The sequence below is a fragment of the Nilaparvata lugens genome, chromosome 2, assembly GCF_014356525.2.
Source record: "Nilaparvata lugens isolate BPH chromosome 2, ASM1435652v1, whole genome shotgun sequence".
Taxonomy (NCBI): domain Eukaryota; kingdom Metazoa; phylum Arthropoda; class Insecta; order Hemiptera; family Delphacidae; genus Nilaparvata; species Nilaparvata lugens.
The window spans coordinates 13747994-13771134 of NC_052505.1; the positions used below are offsets into that span (position 1 = coordinate 13747994).

At 35.8% G+C, this 23141-nt stretch overlaps 2 protein-coding genes across 2 annotated transcripts in view; one reads left to right on the forward strand and one right to left on the reverse strand.

The window, feature by feature from the left end:
* Positions 1–23141, reverse strand: part of LOC111061332 (protein shifted) — a 74169-nt gene that overhangs the window by 23538 nt on the left and 27490 nt on the right. The window contains exons 2-6 of the mRNA XM_039420594.1: positions 19727–19875; positions 16727–16824; positions 15642–15789; positions 13461–13604; positions 8047–8247 (exon numbers count right to left, since the gene is read on the reverse strand). Coding sequence (XP_039276528.1) covers positions 8047–8247; positions 13461–13604; positions 15642–15789; positions 16727–16824; positions 19727–19865 — 730 coding nt within the window. The 5' untranslated portion in view covers positions 19866–19875. The remainder of the gene's footprint in view (positions 1–8046; positions 8248–13460; positions 13605–15641; positions 15790–16726; positions 16825–19726; positions 19876–23141) is intronic.
* On the forward strand, positions 559–5094 carry LOC111046069. The gene is made up of 2 exons (XM_022331554.2): positions 559–717; positions 3217–5094. Exons 1-2 carry the CDS (start codon positions 663–665, stop codon positions 4506–4508), a joined length of 1347 nt encoding a protein of 448 aa, XP_022187246.2. The 5' UTR covers positions 559–662; the 3' UTR covers positions 4509–5094.

Consider the following 23141-nt stretch of genomic DNA (forward strand, 5'->3'; position numbering starts at 1 on the left):
GTATTTTCAATGTAAATGAATAAATGATCACTAGCTTTCAGTACAATATTACCATACCGTACTTGGTTGATAAATTCATGTCATCTGAGAAAGCACTATCTGAATCAAGTTCCTCAAATTTTCATTATAAACATACACTGTAGCACAGCTTCAAGTTTTATTTATTTATTTATTCGTGAACAAAATCACAAATCATATAAATATGGAAGAAACAACAGGCTTGGCCCAAATCTATTCCATTCCCAAATTTTGATAAATTAATAAAATTACCAAAAAATAGGTTATGTTTCTACTGTAAAACGTTCAAGATTTCAAGAGAAATGAAAAATCTTCATTAGGCGGAGTTAGGACTAAACAAAGTCAAGAGATATCTTCTTATCAGGTTTTTAAGAATATTATTAACTACGATCACAAACCATCATAGGATGTAGATTGAACAATAATTTTGTTACAAAATTTCCAGGAAAACTTGTTGCTTAGACCACAAACTAAAATGGGATTCATAGTATGTAGATAGTAGGTAGTTTCCGTTTTTTTTTGTTGTAATTTCCTGTGTCGTTTTACCAAAGGATGTGTGATTTGGAACGAGGATAAATTTTGAAAGCATTATTTATATAAAAGGAACACTCTCCAAAAAAGTGTCTGTGCTCGCAAGATCGAAGATGTGCCGAGTGATGAATCGCGGATTGGCAGTGGTTCTTCTGTTCATATTGTCAGGTGAGATTTGTCGATTTTTATCCTTTACAATAAAATATCTTGGTTCACGATTAATAAGACGCTTTTAACATCAAAAACTTATCATATATTTGCTGGGTAATAGAGTATTTTTGAGACTTTACTGAGGGTAAAACAACATTTTATAGTGTTTGAAATTATGTCAGGCAATTTGAAAAGGAACAGAAACTTCGAGATTTTTGGTGCACTATATAGGCCTAAGAAGTACAAGGGTTTGCCGATCAACTTTTTAAAATGACTTTTTAGTTATCACTCGTTGCAAGAAAAACTTCCTCCTAAATCATTAGAAGTAATTTTTTCTTTGATCAATTTTGTGTACGGTACCGTATACATTATAACTATAGGACTATTTGTTTCCTTGTATTAGGCCAAAAATCAATCAACTCTCTACCTCCATCACCCTCCATAGTTGACAAAATATTTTAAGAGAAATATCAAATAAATATTTTGAATTTAAAAACTCGTTACCTGTCGGAACATCAAATCAAATTAGTTGAGAGCAGTCATATTGATCTCTCAACATATTAAAAATCCACGGAATATGAGGTATTCCAGTAGGCCTATTCTATGATCTTTTTAAAGAAAATTGTGATTTTGTAGAACTAGATTTGTAAAGTTTATAAACTCATAATTTATACTAGTTACAATAAGTGACAAGAAATATTTTTCATAACTGTTGGCTACATTGTAATCCATTGAATAATGGATTAAGAATAATAATATTCAAAACCTATATAATTAATTGAATGATGGACTAATTTGACAAATTCATCCAGCTCTCAAGTAGTCCTATAAGGAGATGATGTCCGTGAAAACAACTATGATTATATGATAATATCAGTAGGTATTCTATTTTTCCATTAATTACACATTTGAATAAAAAAATGAGTGGTATGTAGGTTTACTTTTCATGATTATCTAAGACAAAAGTTGATGGAATAGATAATAATGATAATAATATATTTTATTGTAAAATAATAACTTAGGTATCTATACTCCCCCACACTTATTATTTCATTGTTAAATCTCTCATTGTCTTTCAAGATGAATGAACGGTGTTTAAAAAATTCCAAATTCAAGAAACAGACTAGAGACATCAAGTTAAAATTCTTGTATTTATTCATTCATAAGTTTTTGCAATATATTTTTCATATTGTTAATATCTGGAAGTATCAATGAAACAGAAGCAAATTTATCAAGTACCTTTCTATTTGATCAAACACAAATACCTAGTTTCAACTCTTCAAGAGTTGATTATCAAGTGTTATGATTTACAATTGGAATGTAAATGTAAGAATTTACACTTGAAAATTAGTGAATAAAGAATTTATGAAAATTAGCTCTTGAAGAGTTGAAACTAGTTGTGTTGTAATAAAAGGGTACTTGATAGCGTTTATTGTGTTTCAATCATTCAAGTAGTCCTGAAAAGAAAAGTGAGTCTCATGTTTCAATTCAAAAATTAATTTATTTCACCAAAGTTGGCTCTAAACCTTTCAGACTATCTCTTTACCCCATCGAAAACGATAAAAAATTTCCAGCTACCATTTCAAGGTTCTTTCGAACACTAAGAAGGATGGGAAAATCGATGAAACTCTTATCAAGGATTTGGGTAATCTCCTTTCTTAGTATTGATGTTTTTGGAGATGAAAAATGTAGAACGATTAGCAAAACTGCTTCCCGGTGGTTCGGAACCCTCCTAAAAGTAAAGGTCCACTCATCTCTCATCATCATCCGTCTCATTACCCACGCACAATCTTAGAGCTCATATGTGTACATTATACTGTAGATGTATGTTGTACCATAGATGATAGTTTATGTTCCAAAGTTCAAGCTGACTACTGTCTATCGTTACTGTGTTGGATGGGTGAGTGTGTTAAGGTGCGTACAGATATACGCGCCTCCAACCCGCTCCGCCCTCGTTCCGCCATCGCTCCGCACTCGCACCGATCATGAACTTTACGGGAGATGTTAGCTCTTCTTGTGTTCCACTCTTGCTCCCCGGTCGATCATCAATCGATCTGCTCGAGTGACGTTCGATTGCGGAGCAGAGCGAAAGTCTGTACGCACCTTAAGAACGGCACAGTATGAGAGACTACCAGCATCACATAGCTACGCGAAAAATATCTACTAAGACTATCAGCTTGATTAACAGTGGAATTTGGAGCATAAACGATAAACTATGGGATATTCAAAATTCAAATTCAAATTTATTCACACTCATAAATACATATACAGAAACCAAATAGAGTCTAGCTTTATTACTATTAGCTTTACTATTATTAGCTTTACTTATTTATTAGCTTTTTTACTATTACTTACAATCTATTATTAAATTTTAGATGGATTATTGTTGTATTTGTCAAGCTAGACTCTATTTGGTTTCTGTATATGTATTTATGAGTGTGAATAAATTTGAATTTGATATCTTCTTGTGCTATATTTTCTCCATGATCATACTAACCGAAAAAAACTCATTTTCAGATTCAGTAGCAGAATCAGCAGAAGTGATCCAAAATGGATTGGGAAAGCTAAAGTTTACTTCCTTCCAATCTTGCACGATTCCTGAGTCGAAAGAATACTACTACACCTCATTTGATGGAACAAAACGATTTCTTCCGAAAACTGACAAAATAGATGGCAACGGTCAGCAAGCGGTTAGGGTCAAATGTTTCGAGTCCTCCAAGCAAAGCAAAGCATCAGATGTGGTTGTTTGTTTCAATGGAGAATGGTTTCCCAGTGACCACGGCTGTGTGACTAGATCTTGCGATCCAGTTGCTAATACGACTTCAACCAACTACACGTGCACTACAGCCGAGGGTAGAGACATCGCTTGTGACACACCGGTCCCGATCAACTCCAAAATCACCATTCACTGTTCACACTGGAGATATATGAACCCCAACCCCAAAAACACTAGCAAGTTATGTTTGGAAGATGGAAGATGGGAGAAGTGGGACACTTGCATACTTGAATGTGGTGGAACACTTGTCAAGCCCCTTGACGACTTATCAGAAATAGCACTCTACCAGAACCCCTGGCATGTTATCATTTATCGTTTGGAAGATAGCAAATGGACTGAGAAGTGTGTAGGCACAATTCTCAATAATTACATGATCATCACTGCTCATATTTGTTTTGATTTTATGTCATTTGAAGCAAAATCAGCGAAAGTTGCAGTAGGACAGTACTACAGAGATTTCGAAACAGCACAGTCCTTATCTCGCATTTATGATGTAGTTTTGAGTCCGGTTATGTTTAGTCCGTTGTATGAAATGTCACCCCTTGTCATAATCATGACTGAGACCTATATACATTACACTGACACAGTCGTCAATGCGTGTTTCAACTTCAAACCAGTGGGAGAAATTGATAGACTTCTATGGAAAAATCCAATAGAATGGCGAATTGCGATTTTGAGAAAAGACTCAGGATCTACTTTAAAGGAAACAGAAAATATGTTGGTTGCTTCCAATTCAGAATGCCTGTCTAAATATGCCGATCAATTGAAAGGAAAACGACTACGTTCTGACCAGTTCTGTGCCGTTTTTAAAAGTCAAAGACAATTCAATACCACCGACATTGGAGCGGGTCTCATGTCTCTTGTCATATCACGGGGTAAGTCGAAGCGCTTCTACTTGAGAGGAATATTGGACGGTTCAAGTGAAGATGGTGGAGTTTTAACTTTTACCGATATTTGGAGCATGGATAACCAGATTTTTCTCCACTCAGCTATAAATGAATTCAGAGAAACACATGAGCATGATACTGGTTAAAAAAACGTTTTACTGATTTTTACTTTTTATGGTACTACCTATCTATTTAATTATACAAAGCATTGGTGAGGCCTGTGGTGAGTTACGGATCGGAAACATGGGTGCTTACAGCTGGAGATGTGCAAAGATTGAGAGTTTTTGAAAGGAAGGTAGTGAGAAGAATCATGGGTCCTGTTTTTGAGAATGGTCTTTGGAGAGGAAGAAAAAATTTGGAAATAGAGCAGTTCTTAAACAATGAAAACATTGTGCGGTTTATTAAAGCTGGCAGAATAAGATGGATGGGACATATGGTGAGAATGGGAGATGAAAGAGTAGTGAAATGTATATGGAAGGACAGGATATATAACAGAAGAAGAAAAGGTCGACCGAGAAATAGATGGACGGATGATGTGGAACGAGATCTGAGAACGAAGGAGTTCGTAACTGGAGGGGGCAGGCCGAGGATCGTGACAGATGGAGAGGCTATGTGAGGGAGGCCAAGGGTTGCAAAGACCTGTAGAGCTGAGGAGTAAGTAAGGTACTATCAAGCTATCAAATAAAAAAGTTTTCTCTTAATTTTATTTCCGATCATTAACCTTTTGAGATATGAGCGTCTAAAGTTTACATTTTTGATATATATAATTTCAAATTCGGTAAAAGATGAATTCATGAAATTTTGAGGATAAATTCTTCATGGTATCGTTGATTGAATAAAACGGAAATTTCCTGAAAATATCAATTTTTGAGGAAGATATTTCTTTTATAAAACATGACCAAATATAATTCAATCTTGTAACAAAAATAGCACAAATGATCGTGGCATTTAACCGGGATGAAAAGTTAACAGACTTTTGTAAAACCGGGAGTTAAATTTTGAATATATGTGATAACATAGTTTCATTTCCGATTTTAATAATAATAGCTTTATTGACATTCATGAAATGAACAAAAGCCTCTCAATTGAGGTAATTTTTGGTTGGCAGTTACTAAAAAAAAACATCCAGAAATAACAAAATTTACAATATACAGTCGAACCTCTCTAGAACGAACCTCTACTCAACGAAATCCTCTACCCAACGAATTTTTACCTGGTCCCATGACATTTTTGAGTTTTGACCACTTATTTACCTCTTTTTAACGAATTTCGGACCTCTCAACAACTAAGTTTTCTCTTGACTTCAACATACAAAGTGTAGTGTGTATAGGAAGCAGACGGTTATTTTCAAGGAATTGTTTGGTTTCAGCAGAAAGGTCAATAGACTAAAAATAATGGCAATTCAGGTAGGAAGAAGATAGGGTGGTAGACAGTCAATAGAGGGTGAAACACATGGCGGAAATTTAATACAAGTTACTGGAAATTGAATTCCAAGAACTTGTCATTATTGTAGACCAGGCAGGTGAACGACTGGACTTCCCCGTTCTTGCTGTTGTCACAGATTTAAATTCTTTGAACTGACTATGATGATGATAGCTGTGACGAACCTGAGGAGAAGAATCCGTCAGATCAAGAAGTTCTAGAGGCTTTCAAAATTATCAGGCAAGGATTAAAATTCTTGAAAAAAACTGAAAAATAGTGTACCAGACATGTCTGACTGTTTGAATAGATGTGAGTCGTTTATTGAACATGATTTTTTATTCAAATGCAAAATTCAACCGAAAATTACTCACTTTTGAAAATATAAAACATTAAAAAAATAGGAATGTTGCGTTTTTGTAGTATTTATTGTGAAGTTATTGACAGAATAACCGTATTTTGCGTTCCATCTAATAGTAGTGTAAAGAGTTGAAAAATATTGCTACAGAGTATGTACTTTGATTACTTTGTAGAGTACTTAGTAGTTAGTACTAAGTACTAGGTACTTTGTACTCTACTAATAGTACAAATCAAGCTTTCTGAAAATAAATTGGTACTTACTTATTACATTCTATAAATATTTAAAAACATGTTTTTTTAAACAGCATGAATTTTCAAATTTCCATATTAATATTGGCCTAATAGGTACCCTACCTACGTTCGCGATGATATGTTCTATGTACCATATTCATTTATTTACCGCCGTGATACGATATTATAAGATCCATAGGATCGTGGCAGTTTTCTTGACAGAAACTCTCAATAACGAATACCTCTCTGCAGCGAATTTTTTCTCGGGATAATCGACTTCGTTATACAGAGGTTCGACTGTATTTACAAATTGTCCTTGATTGTTTGCCACCTTCTCCGATCCGTGGCTGTTGTCGGCCACATATCTCCTACACGCTGAGCGATCGCGTCCCTCCATCTAATGGCTGGGTGTTCTCTCGTTCCTCTTCTGTCGCGCGGAATCCATTCGGTCCATATCTTTGCCCAGCGTTCCGGTGCCATCCTCGTCACGTGTCCTGCCCATTTCCATTTGACGAGATGCGCTTCATTTTGAAGATATTTAATTCTCACCTGCTGCAGAATCTGGGTGTTTCTGACTCGCTGATTCAACCGTAGACCAAGTATGCTCCTCGACATTTTCGTCTGGGTAGTCTCAAGTCTCCTATCTAGCTGCGATGTTAATGACCAGGTCTGTGCGTCATATAAATTTGTCAGGTATATGCATTTCCTCAAGACTTTTGATTTCAAGCTGTTTGAGAAGTCACCTTTGAATATTTTTTTCAATGACCAATATTTTCTCCATCCTTTGTTTTACCTCCTTCTCAGTTCGGTTATCAAAAGATAGAAGCTGTCCTAAATATTTATACTCCTCGACGTATTCTATATTACCACATGTCACCATTACTTTCCTCCTTGTTGAAATTTGTCATCACTCTCGTTTTGTTCACATTCAATTGAAGGCCCATCCTTTCACCGGCCTCTATCAATTCATTAAACATTTCTGTCATCTCCTCAGCACTTCCAGCGACCAACATCACATCCTCAGCAAACCGCAAGTTATTCAGTTGGACTCCATTTATCAGCATTCCTCTGTTCTCCCAATGCAATTGCTGAAAAATATGCTCTTAACAACAGTTGAATATTATTGGTGATAGCGGACAGCCTTGCTTGACGCCTTTTTCCACTTTCCTACTTCTTCCTCATCTCTCCAGCTCCACGTAGACCTCACTATTTTCATATAAACTCTCAATTATATCAATATACTCTCTTTCCACTCCAGCTTCCATCAATGACTCCCACATCTTGACGTGTTTCAAACTGTCGAAAGCCTTATGAAAATAAACAAATCCCAAATATAGAGGGATTTTATACTCCTGTCATTTCTCTATTAACTGATTGGCGGCTTGTAATTGATCAACAGTTGAGAAGCCTGGTCTGAATCCGGCTTGATCTATTGAGTAGTTTTCGTAAACCCTGTTAATTATTCGGTTTTTTATTATTATTGTAAATATCTTGTACAAGGTTGACGTTAAGGTAATGGGCCGACATTTCCGATTTTACCAATACCTTAATAAACACTAAATTTTGAATCTGTGATAACAGTACTATTTCCCGTTTAACCATAACTGCCAGCTGAATTTCTTGTATTTGGCAATAAATTCATAATTCATTATTCAATATGAATCGAGTACTGACCTCCCTCGCAGTGCCGGCCCTGAAAGCCAGGCGGACAGCTGCAGACGCCCGGCTGCGTGCAGCTGCCGTTGTTCATGCAGCGTGGATAACAGAGCGCCGTCTGGCAGTATTGGCCCATGTACCCATCGGGGCACTGGCACATTTTGTCGTGGTTGCACCAGCCGTTGTTCAAGCATTTCTTGTCACATTCCGGATCGGGACCTGTGATAAAAATATTCATTCATTGTTATTCACGAATCATTAATAATAAATATTTTTTCACAAAAACCTAACGTCAAAAAATTTTCTTGAAGCCATGATGACATGTGTATCATGCATGCATGTTCTACCGTTAGTTGCCAGTCTTTAGTGAGGTCCACGTTATAATAGCAGTGAAGGATTACAAGAACAACTTTGTTGTTGTTGAAGGAGAAGATAGGAGAACAACTTTGCCGATCCTCTGTCTTGTCAATGCCTTCTATAGACGGTAGCTGATACCTTGGACCAGTTATAGAATAGACACGCTGGGAAGTCTAGCCTCTGAAGAGGCTAAAGTGTAAAACAATATAAAAATCTTGAAGTACCCTTTACTTTTTTGAAAACTTTGAAATAGTTCAACAACTAGTTTTTAAAGAATAAAGGGTACTTCAAGATTTTTATATTGTTTTTATTAATCAATAAACCTGTATCATCTACCGTCTATAGAAGGCATTGACAAGACAGAGGATCGGCAAAGTTGTTCTATCAATAAACAATAAACCTGTATCAGCCTTAGACCAGTTATAGAATAGACACAGCCTATTGTATATTCATACTGAAAGTCGATGAAGCCAACATCTACTGCCATATCTCCAAATCGTGATCTCTCATCATCGGATAGAAAACGTTCAGATTGTGTCTATTTCAGAAGGATGTAAATTATTATTCATTAAAATGGTAAACTCCAGCTGCGCTCCCGCTGAAATAGACACAATCTGCTATGGAAAACAATGTAAACCAACTCTACAGAAAAGTTTTCTATCTGATGCTGACGTCACGATTTTTAGGTATAAATTTAATCAAAATCGTTGTAGCCGTTTTCGAGAATATCGCGAAAAACCGTGTTTTTGACAACATTTTCGCTATTTTAGCCGCCATCTTTAATTGAATTTGATCGAAATTGTTCGTGTCGGATCCTTATATTGTAAGGACCTGAGGTTCAGGTCATTCCGTTAATTGGGAGATGAGATATCGTGTACACTGACGCACATACACACACATACACACATACAGACCAATACTCAAAAATCACTTTTTTGGACTCAGGTGAACTTGAATTGTATGGAAATTTACAAATTGGGGTACCTTAATTTTTTTCGGAAATCAATACTTTCCTTACCTATGGTAATAGGGCAAGGAAAGTAAAAGATTTTATTAAGCAAGAAATTATATTTTTCAATAATTTCATAATGAGTTTTCATAATTAAGATGAAATATTTTGTTAATTAATTATTAATTCTACATTGTTAAAAGACATCTGGCAACAGAGCAAAGCGAGAAAGAGATAGCGCTATCCGCTTTGTTGAATGATAGACAAGGATAACAATACCATTGCTAATTCAACACTTCCATTATAACGTGGACCTCACTATAGGAATGTTCGTCTGTCACTGAAACTCCATATGAGACTTGAGAAGTGAAAATTGAGACTTGAGTGAGAGTTTCTCACTTCGAGTGGGAAACTTGACGGTGAAAGATGCGTGATACACATTTTACTTTCCTTGCCCTATTACCACAGGTAAGGAAAGTATTGCTTTCCAAAAAAAATAAGGTACCCTAATTTCAAGTTTTCTATACGTTTCAAGGTCCCCTGAGTTCAAAATAGTTATTTGTATATCTAGAGTGAAAAGTATGACTTTTTCTCCCTGTGGGAAAAAGTTTGAAGCCCGAGGCGAAGCTGAGGGCAGCAATTTTCCTGAGGGAGAAAAAGTATTTTTCGCTCGTGATGTACACAACATTTTTCCTCCATCTACATTTTTTTATAGAAACTGCAAATAAAATCATTCTAATAACTTACGTATTGGTGACAATGATTCCTAACAACATAACCTAAATCTAAAACCTAAAAACCGGTCGTCTGATTGGCACTGCCGATTGCGCTATCTATCGGCAAAAGTTGTAACAATTATATCAGCTGAGCAGCTACCAAAATGGCTGACTCCAGATCACGCGGTTCAGATTTGAATTGCAGATCAAAAATATTTGTTGGCTGGTATTTTGAATAGAATAAAATATTTTAAAAATTGTATAAATTTTTATCGTCTACTAATATTAAGAATATAATAATTATCATACAAACATATGTTTCATGAGTTAATCAAATTTATGGTTGTGGTATTGAATTCAGTTGACTCAATGACAGACACCTCTATTATGCTTTCTCATCTGAGCTTGAACCTTCTAACCTATTACAATGTAAGTTTCAAAATAGAGATGCTCCCCATGTTATTTAAATGGAGTTACTTTTACTCCCTAGGGAGTTTTTCTGTTTTTTACTACCGAGAGCGAAAAAGTGACACTTTAGTATTAGGTTTCAGGGAGTAAAGTAAGTACTTTAGACAGTAGGTGGAGGAAAACATGATTTTTGGGTGTTGGTCTGTGTGTGTGTGTGTATGTGTGTATGTCTGTGAACACGATAACTCCATTCCTAATCAACCGATTGACTTGAAATTTTAAACTTAAGGTCCTTATACCATGAGGATCCGACAATAAGAAATTCAATGAAACTGAATTCAAAATGGCGGAGGTTTCTAAAAAAACATGTTTTTCACGGTTTTCTTGAAAACGGCTCTAACGATTTATTTCAAATTCATACCATGGATAGCTATAAGCCCTATCAACTGACATGAGTCTTATTTCTGGGAAAATTGCAGGAGCTCCGTAATATTCTTAAGAAAAATGGCGGATAATCACTAAAAAACCATGTTATTCACGGTTTTCTCGAAAACGGCTCTAACGATTTTCTTCAAATTTATAACATGGATAGCTATTCATAAGCCCTATCAACTGACATGAGTCTTATTTCTGGGAAAATTGCAGGAGCTCCGTAATATTCTTGAGAAAAATGGCGGATAATTACTAAAAAAACCATGTTTTTCACGATTTTCTCGAAAACGGCTCTAACGATTTCCTTCAAATTTATTCATAAGTCCTATCAACTGACAAGAGTCTTATTTCTGGGAAAATTGCAGGAGCTCCGTAATATTCTTGAGAAAAATGGCGGATATAATTACTAAAAACCATGTTTTTCACGATTTTCTCAAAAATAACTTGACCGATTTTTTTTCAAATTCATACTGTGTGTAGTTATTTATCAGCTCTATCAACTGGCATGAGTCTCCTTTCTGGGAAACTAATGAGGGGTCTACCACATCCTTGAGAAATGGACTTAGTAGCCCCCTTCTCGTGCATGAGGTAGGTAGGTAGCTCAGTTCATAAAAAGTACACATAGTCGAGATATTTCATCTGTAGAACAGCTGTTTTGACGACTTTTAAAAAAATCATCGAATTTCACAATTTACACAAAGGAAAAAGTATTCTGAAAACAATTATATTTATACACATATACAGAAGTCTGATCGTAGTTTCAAATATGATCAAGGAAAGTTGTGTGAGTGTACCACACCAGATTTTTTAAGTGAGAAGCTTCACCTGAAGCTTGAAGCTAACCTGAAGAAAGTAATCTATGATGAATGCTGACAGTATGCAGTGAATTATACCTCTTTCAGTGCACTCTTTTCGCAGTCTTAGCCTGAGTGGAGTGCCAGGCAACGGTCTTCCCTTCCGACTCTCAATGAGCAGTCCAATGCTGAACCCTGCTATTCCAGAACTGTTGCCCGAGCACGGCAACAGAACGCTGAACACTGCAAAAATAACATAACCAACTTAAAGCATAGAGAAAAGATAGCATAAGAATATATCCCATTGTAAAGGGCGTTTATGTTCCAAAATTCAGTAAAAAATCAGCTGTTGTGTAGACCATAGAGAAAAGATAGCATAAGAAGATATCCCATTGTAAAGGGCGTTTATGTTCCAAAATTCAGTAAAAAATCAGCTGTTGTGTAGACCAGGGGTCTCCAACCTTTTCCATCCAAGGGCCACATTGTTAATTCTAGGGAGGCTTAGAGGGCCAATAACAAGGAGGTACGTGGAATTTGACTTGTGGGCCACAAACGACGGGGGATTGGGGGGTGTGAATCATTATATTTCCATTAAAATGATATGAGGAGTTTTAAGTAGGTTTAATTAAAACACAGGAAGAAACAAACCAATTCATTTCATTTTAATACAAAGTCAAATTATTGAGTGTAAAAAGGTCATAAGAGAACTTGAGAATGCATGAGTTTAGCAAGTTAAACAAAATATAGTAATAAGACAACTTGACAATACACGAATTTACAAAAAGTTACCAAGCTAAAAGAGAATACTTGCTTTCCAAAAAATTAAGGTACCCTAATTTCAAGTTTTCTATACGTTTCAAATTCCCCTGAGTCCAAAAACATGATTTTGAGTGTGTGTGTGTGTGTGTGTGTGTGTGTGTGTGTGTGTGTGTGTGTGTGGTGTGTGTGTGTGTGGTGTGTGTGTGTGTGTGTGTGTGTGTGTGTGTGTGTGTGTGTGTGTGTGTGTGTGTGTATGTCTGTGAACACGATAACTCCATTCCTAATCAACCGATTGACTTGAAATTTTAAACTTAAAGTCCTTAAACCATGAGGATCCGACAATAATAAATTCAATAAAATTGAATTCAAAATGGCGGAAATTACTAAAAAACCATGTTTTTCACGGTTTTCTCGAAAACGGCTCTAACGATTTTCTTCAATTTTATAACATGGATAGCTATTCATAAGCCCTATCAACTGACATGAGTCGTATTTCTGGGAAAATTGCAGGAGCTCCGTAATATTCTTGAGAAAAATGGCGGATAATTACTAAAAACCATGTTTTTCACGATTTTCTCAAAAATAACTTGACCGATTTTTTTTCAAATTCATACTCTGTATAGTTATTTATCAGCTCTATCAACTGGGATGAGTCTCCTTTCTGGGAAACTAATGAGGGGTCTACCCCATCCTTGAGAAATGGACTTAGTAACCTCCTTCTCGTGCATGAGGTAGGTAGGTAGAGCAGTTCATAAAAAGAACACATAGTCGAGATATTTCATCTGTAGAGCAGCTGTTTTGACGAATTTCACAATTTACATGAAGGAAAAAGTACTCTGAAAACAATTATATTTATACACATATACAGAAGTCTGATCGTAGTTTCAAATATGAGCAAGGAAAGTTGTGTGAGTGTACCACACCAGATTTTTCAAGTGAGAAGCTTCACCTGAAGCTTGAAGCTAACCTAAAGAAAGTAATCTATGAGGAATACTGACAGTTTGCAGTGAATCATACCTCTTTCAGTGCACTCTTTTCGCAGTCTTAGCCTGAGTGGAGTGCCAGGCAACGGTCTTCCCTTCCGACTCTCAATGAGCAGTCCAATGCTGAACCCTGCTATTCCAGAACTGTTGCCCGAGCACGGCAACAGAACGCTGAACACTGCAAAAATAACATAACCAACTTAAAGCATAGAGAAAAGATAGCATAAGAATATATCCCATTGTAAAGGGCGTTTATGTTCCAAAATTCAGTAAAAAATCAGCTGTTGTGTAGACCATAGAGAAAAGATAGCATAAGAAGATATCCCATTGTAAAGGGCGTTTATGTTCCAAAATTCAGTAAAAAATCAGCTGTTGTGTAGACCAGGGGTCTCCAACCTTTTCCATCCAAGGGCCACATTGTTAATTCTAGGGAGGCTTAGAGGGCCAATAACAAGGATGTACGTGGAATTTGACTTGTGGGCCACAAACGACGGGGGATTTGGGGGGTGTGAATTATTATATTTCCATTAAAATGATATGAGGAGTTTCAAGTAGGTTTAATTAAAACACAGGAAGAAACAAACCAATTCATTTCATTTCAATACAAAGTCAAATTTATTGAGTGTAAAAAGGTCATAAGAGAACTTGAGAATGCATGAGTTTAGCAAGTTAAACAAAATATAGTAATAAGACAACTTGACAATACACGAATTTACAAAAAGTTACCAAGCTAAAAGAGAATACTTATTTTTAGTGAGAATATTGCATTTGTTTTCCACTCGAAATGTCCGCCCATTTAGGATCAAACTTAGTGGTTCCAATCATTAAAATTGACTTTGTATTTGGATTTAACAAACTTCATTTTTGAAAATGTCTGCTCACACTTGCAGGGAGATCCAAAAAGAGAAAACATAGCTTCAGCATGCTTTTTTATGTTTTTAATGTATTTTTCTGGGAGAGAACTGTAAAATGGAAGTAGAATTCTTTGTGTAAATATATATTTTTAAAAATCTGTTGCAATAACTCTTGGTGGGCCGGACAAAATCCATCCGCGGGCCGGATGTGGCCCGCGGGCCGTAGGCTGGAGAGCCCTGGTGTAGACTATTAGTTGCATGCAATTGATGACTGAAAGTAACATAGCATAATTCTCTCTCGACCTTACTCAGCTTTCAACTCGGGCCTCCTGTTGCTAGTATGTCTTGAAGGAGATTTATTTTTGACACACCAACCCAAACAGCCATTAGTCGTTCTCACACCGATATCTTGCCGACACGACAGGACAGGACAGAATTTACTCTGATGGACAGAGGAGGCTGTGGTTTATAACTGCGCGAGGTCTACTGTTCACAGAACAGTGGCTCCATTTCACCAAACTGCTAGGGGGGGGCAAAAACCAAGAGGTATGAGGGGGGAGGAAGGAATACGCTCAAAGGATAGAGGGTCCTGGGTTTCCCCATAAATGTTACATTCGAAGATGTTATTATATGCTTCATTTTCTCCAGTTTTATACAAATGTGGTTGAAGTATCAATACAAGCATATAGGCCTACATTATTAGTATGAATCATGAAGTATTTATTAGAAATATAGGCCTACAGAGAGGCCCTAAAGTTAGACACTGAAACAGATTTCTTAAAAATCATGGAAAAAGATAAATTTTTCTTTTACAATGACAATTTCAACAATTTCATTGGGGATCATATTCTAATTAGAAAATAACTTTCAGTTAGAAAGCCAAAGAAACATTAAGCTGTCCCCTTAATTCTCACCAACTCTGTACTCACTTATTGTGCCCTCATCAATAATTGTACCCATTCTATATTCAAGCTTCAACTATACCACAGAGAAAAGTATATTCTTTATTACTCCGTACCCATACTTTCAAGGCAATTTTGCTACTTTCTTGATACTGTAGAAGGAATTATACTACTGCTGTTTAAAAAAATTATTAAATCAGTATGAGACTCTAAGGATTCGTGTAGATAGACCCGCATTTTCATTATTCATCTGATCCTTAGGGGGGCCTAGGCCCCCCCTGCCCCCCCCCCTAAATGGCGCCCCTGTCTCAGAACTATACTGGTAATGTGGATTTCACAATAGAGGTGCGTACAGACTTGGCACAAGACTAACAGCATAGAAGCAAAAAACAAGTTTCCAATATTAATCTTCATCTAAATGAATAAAATGTTAGTATTGTGAATAAATTTATAAATTACCTTTGGCTCTTTTAGGGACTTTTCCCTTTGTTTTTATTGATATGACTGGTGGTTCAAGTATGGCTTCATCGAACGATTGTAACCGATCAAAATTATAGTAATATTTCTTCTTCATACCGGATTTCCATGTGAAATTCACATATTCGACCTGCAATTATCAGAGGAAAATAGTGTAAATTAACGAGGAACTTGAAAATTATCTATCATCAATCAAATAGAATTCAAAAGACTTAATATGCTCATGAATTGTTATGTATTTGAATGTATTCTATAACAAATTTATTTTCAAATCAACAATGAATTCCAATAACTTAATATTCTGAAGAAGTTACGGTATAGATTATCTACAGTATGCTGAGGGTGGAATCCCTTAAACATCTACCGTACTAAATATGATGACAAGAATACAAAAATGATACAAATATTGAAGGCCTATGTTGGGTAGGCTATTAAGTTCTAACATATCAAATGGATAATTCAGTACAGTGATTTTTAAAAAGCAAGGCTAGAAAATATTGAATAATTATTTAAGCCGGCCATGATAGCTGAAATGACTAAAGCATTGCACTCTTCAGTCTGCTAGCGCTACCTGGTCGTGGGTTCGAATCCCGTCGGAAAGCATGGACGTTTGATCATATCACCTAATCGTTCTCTCACTTCTCATCACGCATGCGCAAGCAAGAGGCTCATGTGGACATCATCCGAAATGAAAAACCCAAGTTATTTAGCACTTCAAATAAATCAAGTAGGTACTTTCAAGTATCTACCTAAACCTAAGTTTATATCCTGGAAAAGAAGATATGGATAGAATCGTGGATATTTCGAAAGTATAGTAATGAATCACTAATACCAGGGCTGGGTTGCACAAAGGCCTGTTGAATTTTAACTGCGAATTAATGCCACGAGAACCAACCAGAGAAGTCTTCTCGAGGCAATTCGAACGTGATCAAAATTTAATAGGCTTTTGTGAAACTGGACCTTATTGATTTAATAAAAAATAAAAATTATCTAATTGATGAACTTTACATTGACACTTGAAAGAAGAATAATAAGAATTATTAATAATTGTTGGGAAACCTACTAACCTCAGATGGAATAATTGGCAGATACCTCTCGAAGTTCGGATCAAGAATGTATTCAAGTACATTACCGTCCATTATTGCATAGATTTCCATCGCAAAACCTGAAAAATTACTAAAATTATTCATTCGTCCATTAATTTATATACGAAATCTATAACTCACTTTAGTAACCAAAAAACAAAAAGAGTCCAGAGCTACTCTAAGCTTCTACCTAAAGGTTATAAAATATTGGTTAATGGTGATTTGGGTGGAACATTTTTGTATTATATTTACTTTTTCAACCATCAAATTTGAAATTCTCAGTTAATTGACCGATGAGGTCTAAGATTCAAGTCTACGGTTTGGCATTACTTCTCTTAATGTTTAAATGTTTATATGTTGCGCATTTACGGCGAAACGCGGTAATAGATTTTCATAAACGGTTTTTTGAAATTTTGCATTTTAAGGATAAAACAAAAGGAGAAGGAGTCTCCTTTGAACACCAATATTTCCGTAAAAATCAGAATTTTTAAAATTATTCATCATAAATCAGCTGTCTAGTAGACTATACTACTACCCGTTCAAAAATATCGAACATCTTGAAAATGTATCTTTCCATCAACGTTAGTAGACAGTTGACTACTAGTAGTTCTGTGAACACTAAACCTCACGCAGTATTCTCATCCACAGGTACCTGATTGAAACTATAGACCTTATGGAAATACTGTACATCAATAGACTGGCTTCTCCACACATCTGTGTAATCACTTGTCAGCTGATTTATGATGAATAATTCTGTAGTCTGATTTTAACTCTAATATTGGCGTAAGAGGGAGGCTCCTTTTTCCTTTTATATTATCCTTGAAATGCAAAATATCCAAAAAACCTTGTATATACGTCGACGCGCAATTAAAGAAGGAACATACCTGTCAAATCTCATGAAAATCTATTACCGCGTTTCGCCGTAAATGCGCAACATAAAAACATATAAACATTCAAACAAACAAGGGAAATGCCAAACCGTCGACTTGAATCTTAGACCTCACTTCGCTCGGTCAATAATACTACCCGTTCAAAAACATCGAACATTTTGAAAATGTATCTTTCCATCAACGTTGTAGACAGTTGCAGCCAGACTAGATATCAGCGCTCACACTCACATTCCGGGACGACACGTCACGGTACGATAGGATAGAAATCTCCATGTTTATTTAGGATTTTTTCTAGACTTTTTAAATTTGATAAATTATTTATTAATTTTTGAGAAAACATAACAACAGGTCAATGTAACTTACTGAGCGCGAGGTCTACACTGTTCACAGAACTACTAGTATAAATCTAGAGAAAAAAATGCATTCATAGGTAGGCCTATTCATGAAAGTTGTGCAGTATAGAGCTTCACTGCAAAAAAGTGAAAGCTTATCATCTGTTATTTATAAAATTCCGGGTGATAGTTTTGGACTCGATCATTGGACTCTCTCGATCATTGTATAAAATTTGATTTGTGAGAAACTATTTGGCGTATTATATATCATTTATGAAAAAAAAACTGTAAAAATCGGATAACACACCGTTTAGCTCTGAGAAAATTTCCCAATCGTTTAAAAAATTTAAAGAAAAAATAAATTACCTACATTTTTAAATTTCAAAATTTTATGAATGCCTTCCATTTCAAATAAAGTTTCAATGCAATGGAATAAATGGATCCATTCTAGTCAAGCTGATGGGAGAGAGATGTTATGCTTTTGCTGTGAGTGCAGCAACTGTGCAGCTTTCATGCAGCTTTCCGATTTCCGATCCCACTCCGATCCGATCACATGATCAGCGATCGGCGATGTCCGTCGTATGATCTGTCCTACCACCAAAAATATCGGACATGATGGAATCGGAACGCTGCATGATAAGTGTGACCAAAAATAGGGTCATGTTACAGAGGGTAGAGCGCACGTGTAACAAATTATTCACACTTAATAGATTTTCATCTCCAATTTGCGGCTTATAAGGTGTCTTGTAGTAAGAGTCACTTAAAACTGTCATCATTGGTTGGATGGGGTGTCATGCATATGGGTGATATCTCAAATACGCTAGAATCAGCTGATCGGCAGGATCTCTGTAGTGCGAAATTTCGATTTGTCTGGTTCCCGTTGCTTTGTGTAATCCAAAATTTATGATACTGTATCCAGAACATAATTCAATATTAACATCCAAAATCCAAAACTATTTCAAGTTGCACAAAACTGGTTGAATTTTTATCGTGATTAATTTCACGAGAACCAACCAGAGAAGGCTTCATCGAAAGAAGGTTTTTCTGATTGGTTCTTCCGAAATTGATCACGATTAAAATTCAACCAGCTTTTGTGCAACTTGAAATAGTTTTGGATTTTGGATGGTAATATTAAATTATTTTGTGCCACCGGCACTACATGTTGTATGAATTGTACAGCTCTACTTTTGGACTGTTAGTTGTATAAATTAGAATTGGAACCGTTTTGGGCTTATATGCCTGAGGTACTTTTTTGTAAGTTGTGTAATTCTGAATTATTAAATTGAATAAGCCAATTCTTTCCTTTATTATATTATAGATATAGATTTTGCTGATACTGGATGTTTCACATTTTATTAGTGACCTCTATGCTTATATATAGCATGTAATAGCATTATAAATAGCAGTACATGCAATGATGATTAAAATAGAGCACTTAGATAACTAGGAAATATTTTAAATATTCATGGATATAACAATACTGCAAATGGTGATCATAAATTAGATCAAGACTGTCTGAATGAAGCATTATACAAAAACTTTTATTTTATTTGCTCCTTCTTGCATACAAATAATTTTAATTGATCTAGTAGTGTTTTTATTTTGACAGGGAGATATGAAGATTTTATTTAATCAATCATTCTTAGTACCTAATTTAAACGAATTTGTATTTTTTTCTGTTCTGGATTTATTGTATTTAATTCTATTATTGCTTTCGCAAAATAAAAGTTATTAGACTGATTGATTGAGGTTGCACTGACCACTGTACATCTTGACCTGCTGAGCGTCTATCCATAGAGAGAGATCATCGCCGCCTCCAGCTCTGGTCCGACTGAGCGTGGCTCCGCCCCCGACTAGCGCCAATAGCACCAGTGCTGCCCCCAAAGCCCCACCCCTCATTGCCGAAACCCTGAAACATACAAAAGAAAAGTGCATCTGAAAATCCCAATGATCAAAAGTCTGAGATTATTAATAAAAATCTGGTGTGGCACACTCACACAACTTTCCTTGCCGTTATGAAAATTGATCACCTGACGCTAGTGTTCACTCGCATCTCAAGTCTACTTATAAACAAAGATCTGATTCAGCTGGTGACAGGACAATAGCGCTGCAGACACACGGAGTCTGCTATCTCTTCATATTAAATGATTTAATAGAATCAACAGTTGCCAACAGTTTGCAATTGAATAATCACATTTTATCGAATTTCGAGCTTATTTTCAATTTTTGGTGAAAATGTTACTGAACATCAATTGTGGAGATTTTCATGCTTAATCTTTTCCACTTGAAATATTCTGTTTAAATTGTATCTGGAGCCTGATAATTGGGAATCTAAAATCAAACTTTGCATAGATGGGGCGGAGCTTCTGAAATTCTTACAGATATGGGACTTGTGGCAGTTAATAGAGCTTATCAATTATTATTTTAGGCATGATTTTGATCAAAATCGTTGGAGCCGTTTTCGAGAAAGTCGTGAAAAACCCTGTTTTTGACAACATTTTCACAATTTTAGACACCATCTTGAATTGCATTTGATCGAAATTGTTCGTGTAGGAACCTTATATTGTAAGGACCTTAAGTTCCAAATTTCAAGTCATTCCGTTAATTGGGAGATGAGATATCGGGTACACAGACGCACATACACTCATACACACACACACACAACACACACACACACACACACACACACACACCACACACACACACACACACACACACCAATTATACCCAAAAACCACTTTTTTGGACTCAGGGGACCTTGAAACGTATAGAAATTTAGGAATTGGGGTTCCTTAATTTTTTCGGAAAGCAATACATTCCTTACCTATGGTAATAGGGCAAGGAAAGTAAAAACAATATAAAAACTTGTAGTACCCTTTATTAAAAACTTTAAAATATTTTCACTAAGTTCAACTTGGTTGAGTTCAACTCAGACTAGTCAAACTTAGTTTAACTCAGTTAAAACATTTTAAAGTTTTTAATAAAGGGTACTACAAGTTTTTATATTTTTTCTATTAATTTGAACAAAATTAGCCCATATAAGTGAAGTGATTTTATGGTCTTAGAATATGAAAGAATGAATTTATTTATTTGCCTGAAACAAATTAATTATAAAATTAAAGGCCCAGTTGCTTAAAAGTCTGTTAAATTTCAACTGTGATTAAGGACGTCTTCCACTCCTCTGATTGATTCTCGTAGCATTCAACTGTCATTTGAACACAGTTAAAATTTAACAGCCTTTTGTGCAACAGGACCCCAATTTCACAAGCTTATTAATAATCAATGTTAGGTATAAAGGTAGATCAACTACTTGCATCGTAAAACGTTGCGAAATCATTTTTGATGAAACAAAACGAGATTCTTTCAAAGTCTCATCTCCCGGTTGCAGGTAAGTGAGTCGGTTAGATTTAACCGTGATTAAATGTCACTACGACCTATGCTGGACGGTTCTAGTCAGCGGTTGATCACTGTTAGATTTAATTGACTGTACCTGTAACCAATCCCCTGGGAGCCAACTAAGGACTGATCTGAGTCAAACCTTAAAATTATTTATAATTCTCGTAATTCAAAAAGGGTAGGAACACATTAATTAATCAATCAACTAATTAATTTAAAAGGCAGTACGAGTAACCCGACCCAGTGGCGGATCCAGGATAGGCCAAAGGGGGGGACTAGGCGTTGGGGGGGGGGGTGAAAGCACCGAGGGGTATAAAATACCCCCAGCAAGGTCCGGGGAATTGTAAAAATTTAAGTGTAAAATGAGACATGTTTAACTCTTTATTGACCAGAGTTTAAAGGCAAAAGAATATGGTTTGACTGAAGAATATTGACTAAAAATAAAATGATTTTGAAGCCATTAGAACGTTTTTGCATTAAAATATCATACCTGACCCTTTGACCATAAGAATTTGAACGTTGAAAGCTATTAAATTTTTATTTCATGTACAAAAATACTTTTATTACCGATATTACTGTTTTGCAAGAGATTAAGTTTTAAAAATAAGCCGGTATTTACATTTTTAGTTACGGTATTCTACCTTATAATAAGTTTCCATAATGCATTACTTATCTAGACAAAACAAATTACCCATTTTATCTAGTGTAAATTGGATACCCAAGGGGGGCTATAACCCCACTAACCCCTCTTTGGATCCGCCACTGCCGGACCTGAGAGCCCCAAATGTTTTTGCCAACAAGGGCTAATCTGAATCAAACCTTGAAATCAATATTATAAATCTCATTGCAATTGAGAAGGGTAGCAACACATTAATAGACTGGGTCGAAAGACCTTGAATCATCTCTGGTGAAAAATATATCTAAAATGCACTGTACTTCACTATACTGTGGTTGGATTCACTGTGAATTTTGATTGGATGGGAGGCAGTGACGAATGCTGACCGTTTGAAATGAATCTTTGGAAGCTGTAGGACAGGTAGTCTACTACACTGTTAATTGATTACAATAAATTATGTCCATGTTTTGTTCCACAACAAGCTAAACTCAAACATCATGCGAGATTCTATCAGCAGTTATATATCACTTCACGTCCTGTATTTATCTTCTCCTTTTCTGTTTCGTCTACTTTCTTTTTTAGAGTGCATTCAGAATTAAGAAGAGAGAAACGGATATAGAATCGGTTGCATGGAAAAATAAATAACTTTATCGATATAAGCAATCCAGTCCATTTTTATTATATTGGATTGGTGATGATGGTAAGGTTATTGGCTATAAGTGAAGCGACCTGTTGTTCTTTATATAGATATATTTATGAAGAGTCTTGGTTGGAAAAGAGAGAAGGCTACAGTGACTGAGATTCACACTTCAGGCTGTCAGTATCTGTTGAATAGAAAGCATCCATGTTGTATTGTGGAGACGCTGTCACTTTTAAGTGAAAAGTTAATCTTACTATACTGTTCCTAGTATATATATTTTTATACAGAGTGTTGTATATTTGGAACAGAATTGAGTAAATATATTATTGAAGTGACAGGGGCGTTCCCAAAGTTGAATTTATTGTGGGTGCATCAGGGGGAGGGAAAGTGAGGTGTTGTTATAGTCGAGACGATAAAAAACAAAAAAGAGGTGTCATTTTTTTCAAGTCGACGATATGTTTAGTTGCCCTGAGAAGAGCTACTAGGCTCTTATAATATTGGCATGTTAGAACCAGTTTGTTAT

What these genes read in the sequence shown, in the direction of transcription:
- LOC111046069 (XM_022331554.2), top strand. Translation starts at nt 663, where the DNA reads ATGTGCCGAGTGATGAATCGCGGATTGGCAGTGGTTCTTCTGTTCATA. An exon ending in TCTTCTGTTCATATTGTCAG is followed by an intron (nt 718 to 3,216) that starts GTGAGATTTGTC and finishes ACTCATTTTCAG; the next exon opens with ATTCAGTAGCAGAATCAGCA.